The sequence below is a fragment of the Etheostoma cragini genome, chromosome 4, assembly GCF_013103735.1.
Source record: "Etheostoma cragini isolate CJK2018 chromosome 4, CSU_Ecrag_1.0, whole genome shotgun sequence".
Classification (NCBI taxonomy): domain Eukaryota; kingdom Metazoa; phylum Chordata; class Actinopteri; order Perciformes; family Percidae; genus Etheostoma; species Etheostoma cragini.
The window spans coordinates 27,592,250-27,598,476 of NC_048410.1; the positions used below are offsets into that span (position 1 = coordinate 27,592,250).

The following is a 6,227-nucleotide window of genomic DNA, read 5'->3' on the forward strand; positions in this document are numbered from 1 at the left end:
TTGGAAAAAGGCTGCAATGAAACAAAGAGTGAAAAATTTAAAGGGGTCTGAATACTTTCCGTACCCACTGTATGCTCTAGCAAATCATCTAATCCTTCTCCCTTTGTTTTAATTAATATGCATTAATATGTGCATGTCTATCAGACAGTCATAGGACACTGAGCTAAGAGTAAGCTAGCCTTTGAACTTCCTAAACCATCGTCATTGATACTGCAGCTGTTTAAGGGGGTCTAATAAGACTTTTCAGATGGATTATGACTCCCGCGATATAAACTATTTTAAAGCATGTTTACATGAAGTATAAAGCCCACAGGAACTTGCATGCACACTTTCTGGGTAAACATGTATTTGAAGATTCAGCTTCCATGAGATTTTTCAGGCTTATTCTCATCATTTGATGGCAGCCTGTTCCTGAGGTCAATTTCTCTTTAATTTACAGCGGAACAAGTAGCTAATCACACTGTAGTGGATTTTAAAAAGAGAGTGATGAAATGGGTGAAAATATACGCAAATGATTAAAAAAGAAGAAAAAATGTGTATGTGTATAATACTTGTGACTTGTCTCTGCAGTTTTCCCCTCTGTAACGCGAAGCAGAGACGCCTACCAGTCCATTGACCAACAGGATGAGTCTTCCAGTTCAGCAAACCCCTTCAACCCGGCCCAGGACGGCAAAGCAGCACCCCGCACATACTGAGAGAACCAGGCTGTGAACCATGCAGGGTTTCCATTTTGAATTTCCATGCAGCAGCAAAGTACTTGGGGCCTAATTTTTTTGCAATCCACATTGGTCCCTATGTTCTGTACAGTCGGTCTGCAGCAGATTGCAGCCCTAACAGCAATTCCAATACTTTTATCATGGTAAATCATTAGCTCCGCATGGCTTTAAGAATGAAATGTCGCTTAATTAAACCCATTTGAATTTTTTCTTCAAAGGGCACATCACTGCTGAAAAATACAGAGGAAGCACTCCCATGTGGCGTTCCTGTTGTTAACGCCTACTTATTTCAGTATAGAGCTGTTGAATGGAAATGTTGTCAGTTACCTTTTTTTTCCCAGTTAGTCAGTTTTACAAATGTGGCACTTGCACATATTAAGAGTCTTTCTCTTTGTGATACATTTTCATTGTACGCGGTATTTAATTCTTATTTTTTCAACTCCTCTTTGGCTTTATGGCACGGCCATGCTTGAAGTACTTGACCGTTTTTAAGACAAGAGAGTTGGTTCTGACTTTTCAATGTTTTGCCTTAGAAGTGCCTTTGTACTTTTTCCAACTCATGCGAGCTGTGAAATCCTTTGACTGACTTTGACACAGTGACCAAATTGAAGTTAGAGGCTTGTCTTTTCATAACTGAGCAAGAACTAAGCAAAATCTTCACAGTGCAGTGCAGCAAACGTCAGTATTAAGTCTACTGTTATCTAGCAATGTAACTATGAAAAATAAAATGCAAAACTACAATGTTAAGATAAATGTGACTGTTTTCTCATTTCAAAACCATTTCAAATGCATCATTCTTATGGTTATTGTCATAGAAGTAAAGGGCTTCCAGACCGCCATAAATACTCTTGTAATGTAAAACTTGTTTCAATAAATGATAGACCACATACTGTAGAGCCCCTGATTGCTGATGATCTGTTTAAATATGTTCCCGCTGCATAAAGAAAGCAGATATGAGACAGTTCTGTCACATCAAAATGAATAATAAATGAAGGGTTTTAAACCCTTGGAATGTTAACACTAAATATTTGCAGCGGCACAGTGTTCAGTGTACAGTGTGTAATATCGCACATTATTTATTGAACACTGAATGAAGTGTGCACTCTCAGTTGTAGAGTGTATAGACTCCGTAATAGCGGTTAGAGCGTGAGTAAAGCGCATTTGACTGACTTGTTGCATCATTAGGATTTTTTTTTTCCTTTTTACAGGCAATTTGAAAGTTCCTGTTTTAAATCATGACCTATGTGACAGTGAAGATGTGGTAACTTTGTTGGTCACATGTCACGTGAAATGAACACGGCTGTGGAATCTCCAGTCCATTATTGAAAAGCCTTACATGCCTCAAGTAATTATACCTTAATAACTGTCTGTGGGATCAAATCCTAACCTATAATTCCACATCCAGTGAGCCCTTACCAAATCACTGCAATACCACCTGAAGTACTATTAACAGCTCTGTGTAATGACTTGACAAAATGGCGCCATCATGGACTAAAAGGTCTTGCTGACTGGTGCTTGCAGAAAGCCCTGCAGAAAGGCAACAACATCTTTTTTCTGCACATCCCTTCTTAATAAAGAAATTATATTTTAAAAGCTACATTTTTGCACCAGGATCACTGAACCTGAGTATGAGTTATCAATTCAGAGGCCACCTTAACCCTCATGTTGACCCGTTTTCCTATATTAATGTTGGTTTTAACTACCCAAAATAACATGATTAATTCCAAACAACGCTCTTTGGCAAGTACAAATCTCTACTTTCATTAATTTTGGGGTGTCTTATTCAACTTTATAGCATTTGAAAAACAGTGAAGTGTTTTTGAAATAGTATTGAGTAAAAGTTGACATATTCCAGTCTGTGATTATCCATCAACATCCATTCCTTTAATTTTAGTCTCAATAATTCCTAATTTCTGCTTTTCTAACTCAAACATTAGGGGCTAAATTTCCTGTAAATGAGGTTTATTGACCAGAAATTTCAGAACTAACTGCAAAACTAAAGTTAATAAGTTACTGTTACGTAGTGTTAAAAAAGTGGCAAACATTGAAATAAGGGACAAAAACGTGAGAAAAAGTTAAAGTGATTTTTAATTATTAATCTTTTGATTTGACGAGAAGACGTTAATAAAGCTAAATGATTCATTATGTCCTGTAAGAGATTACTAAAACACTATATTTGACTGTAAATGAAGTCATCCCCATCTAAGGAGCTAAGAGCTTAACATAAGAGTAAAAAAGTCTAAACACTGAATTGCAGTTTCTGGAATACAGTGTATAAATACAAAACTCTGAAGTTGTGAAAATATACCAAATAAATATAAGTGATATACAATTTAACAAGAAGAATGGAATGTATCTCTCGGAAAAGTGTTGGCTAACTCTAAGTAAAACATATGTCAGATTGCTGTAATGGGGACTGCTTGAGACCGGCACATTTAAAAAAGGTATGAAGACACTTCCCAGGCCAAACCCACAACCCCAGCCAGTCCCAGAGAGACACCTATAGGTTAAGGACAAAGATCCCACCCTCTCAAACACAATGCAGACAAAACTAGACACATGCAAAAATACAGCCTGGGCCAAATTAGACTCACAGATCAAGGTTTTATCTGTATTTTTATTTTGGTATAGTGTATCTAGATTTCCCTAAAAAGAGCTAGGATTGACTCCACAAGGCTCTCACAGGTGTCCCTCAACTCATCAAATACTGGCTTTTATTGTCAAAACTCAATTTGGCCACTACGTACAATACACACTAAAACAGCACTTGATTTAAAATGCAACAGGAGTGTAAAACTATTAAAAAGCTTCATGAAAGTGAAAGAATTATTATGTGTGTGCTACCCCTTGCATTGCAAATATAAGTAATTCATCTAATAACAATGTGAATTAAAGTGATAATGCTGCACGTGGAATGTAAAAACACCTGATTTTCAAATTTCCTTCATGTTTTTCATTATTACAAAGCAGAAACTCTAGTTAGCGCGAATGGGCTTTTATTCTAAAATATGTAGGTAGTGAAGCCGTAGGTCTTTGTTTTTTATTTGCGTGTGTAATGCCTCATGAGCCTGGAAAGAAATCATGAATTGAAAATATATTACTATATCAGCAAAACTAGCAATCTTGCACGCATTCACGTGCGTAAACACATTAAAATGATCCCGTACCAGAACAGCTGCATGTTCAACACCTCAGAGTACATTTTATATATATAAATATAAGCATCTGACACTGCGTTCTGTACGTTAAAACCATAAAGCCTCTGTTGTGACGGGCAGACCAATTTCACCACAACATGTAACTTGGTAAAAAGTCCAAATTGAGTCAAATTACCAACTTTGCTTCTTTTCTCATGGGGGGGGGGGGGGGGGGGGGGGGGGGGGGGGGAGATTTCCGCAAGGAGCCTAAGAAACACTGGATGTGCTGTGAAAAGACAGAGCAATGAGTTGATGCAGTACACAAATTAAGTTTACATTAGTATTCATTACTAAAAATAATGATACATTACATTTTTTCTGGAGTCATGTGGTTTAAAATAAGCTTGTTAAGTCTTGGCCTCGGGAACGAGGGGTGCAGAGGGTGCTGCAGCACCCCCTAGCAAAAGGACAAACAACTACAACCTTAATTTAAAAAAGACATTTATTTTTTAATAAATGTATTATTAATATAAACCTAATCCCTTTTATTAGAATGAAATGTAATACATTTCAGAATTTGGTAAGTAAGAGATAAACACATTATACGATAACAATGAATCTGACTATTTTGCCATGAACGAGGCCTTTGATGTTGATGAGTAAAGGTAGTTGAGGGAACTTTCTCGGCGGGTCAACACTACAGACGTTCGCTAGCCATGGCTCAAAAGCTAATTTTGGATGTCTTTATAAATCAACCACAGGCTAAAAAGCCTAAAAGATTGGAGGCAGAAAACTCAGCAACTGTAACCGAAAGAAGCTAGCAGCTACTCTCCACCTCCACACTCCCAGAGCGACCTGCTAGCAATGACGACGAGGGAGCTAATGTTGTTAGCCTAGCTAGCATTACCGAGGCAACCACGGAGGGAACTTTAACAACGTCAACTCAGTGGGTCAGCCTCGGGGTCACACTTCTCCTGGTAGACGTTTTGGAGGTAAGGATTTTTTTGTTAACACGAGTTATTGGCGATAATGGTGTTTTTTACACGCGTGTAAAGCCTTCTGGAAAACCAGAAAGAGGTCGCCCCTATATTTAATTATCATGCCGTATTGTTATAAAATGACTAGGCCCTGCTAAGAACTGTTGGCCCAATATCTTTATGCCTTCAATTGGCTATTGCTGTGCTACAAAAACGTATGGCTGCATTTGTCTGTTTCAATGTTTGAGTCAAGACTGACTTGCTTCACTTTCATTTGATTTAATATAATTCAGTGATGTGTTCAGTGGCTCTGTTTTTTTAACTTGCAGTAGGCCTATTCTGTGCCTGTGCCTTGTATTATGGACTTTATTCTTGTTTTTTTTCTTATGGAGCGTGTACATGTGTTCCAGTTTTAATATCGAAGCCTTAGTACTGTTTTGACACCTCAAAGTGCCTTTGTTTTGATAAAGAGATATATTGTCTTCATCTTGACAATATGGGTAAGAAAGAAATATATATTTAGTTCAATGGCGTTAACTTTCTACTATTTTCTGGTGTTCCCGGGTCAGTGGCCTATGGCAGGCTAATTATTGTCTTGGATAGGCTATTTATAATAAATTGAATCTCTATACAGTTCCATAAATTGCGATGGATGCAGTTAGGTGAGTGGTGGTGGACTTTGGCTGAAAACTTCACTCTGGAAATTTGTCAGCACCCCCAATTCCTAAAATGTTCCCGCGGCTCTGTGTTAAGTTAACCCTCATGTTGTCCTCGGGTCAAATGGACCTGTTTTCTTGTATCAATGTTCATTTTGACTACCCAAAATAACATGATTGATTCCACACACTGAAATAGAAATAGAAATTGAAATAGTATTGAGTAAAAGTTGACATATTCCAGTCTGTGATCATCCATCAACATCCATTCTTTTAATTTTAGTCAAAATAATTCCTAATTTCTTCTTTTCTAACTCAAACATTAGGTATCATTTCCTATAAATGAGCTTTATTGAAGTAAATTCCAAAAGAACTGTGAAACTAAAGTTAATAAGTTAGTGTTACGTAGTGTTGAAAACGTCAAAAAAGTGACAAACGTAAAAAAACGCACTGCATAGTGTTTATTACAACAACGAGTGTAATTTAGTGTACATGTACATTTACATGTAAGAATAAGTAGCGACCACTAAAAAGTTGAATTACAACCAAATCTGGGTTTAATTAACAAATCACTGTAAACTGTTGATTTCCTGATGAGCTCCTGGAATAGGTGGCTAAGAAACTGTTAAAAAATATATGAGAAGAGGGAGTGATGGGGGACAAGGACATGGGGGGTTAGAAGGTGCAGAGGGAGAAGAAAGAAGGGGTCGGCGGAGGTGAAGATGGGGGGGGGGGGGGGGG

At 37.6% G+C, this 6,227-nt stretch overlaps 1 protein-coding gene across 1 annotated transcript in view; it reads left to right on the forward strand.

Annotated features, from left to right (window-relative positions):
* agtrap (angiotensin II receptor-associated protein) overlaps positions 1–1,603 on the forward strand; it is a 10,766-nt gene extending 9,163 nt beyond the window's left edge. Inside the window, exon 5 of the mRNA XM_034868300.1 lies at positions 571–1,603. Coding sequence (XP_034724191.1) covers positions 571–695 — 125 coding nt within the window. The 3' untranslated portion in view covers positions 696–1,603. The remainder of the gene's footprint in view (positions 1–570) is intronic.
* The last annotated feature ends 4,624 nt before the right edge of the window (positions 1,604–6,227 follow it).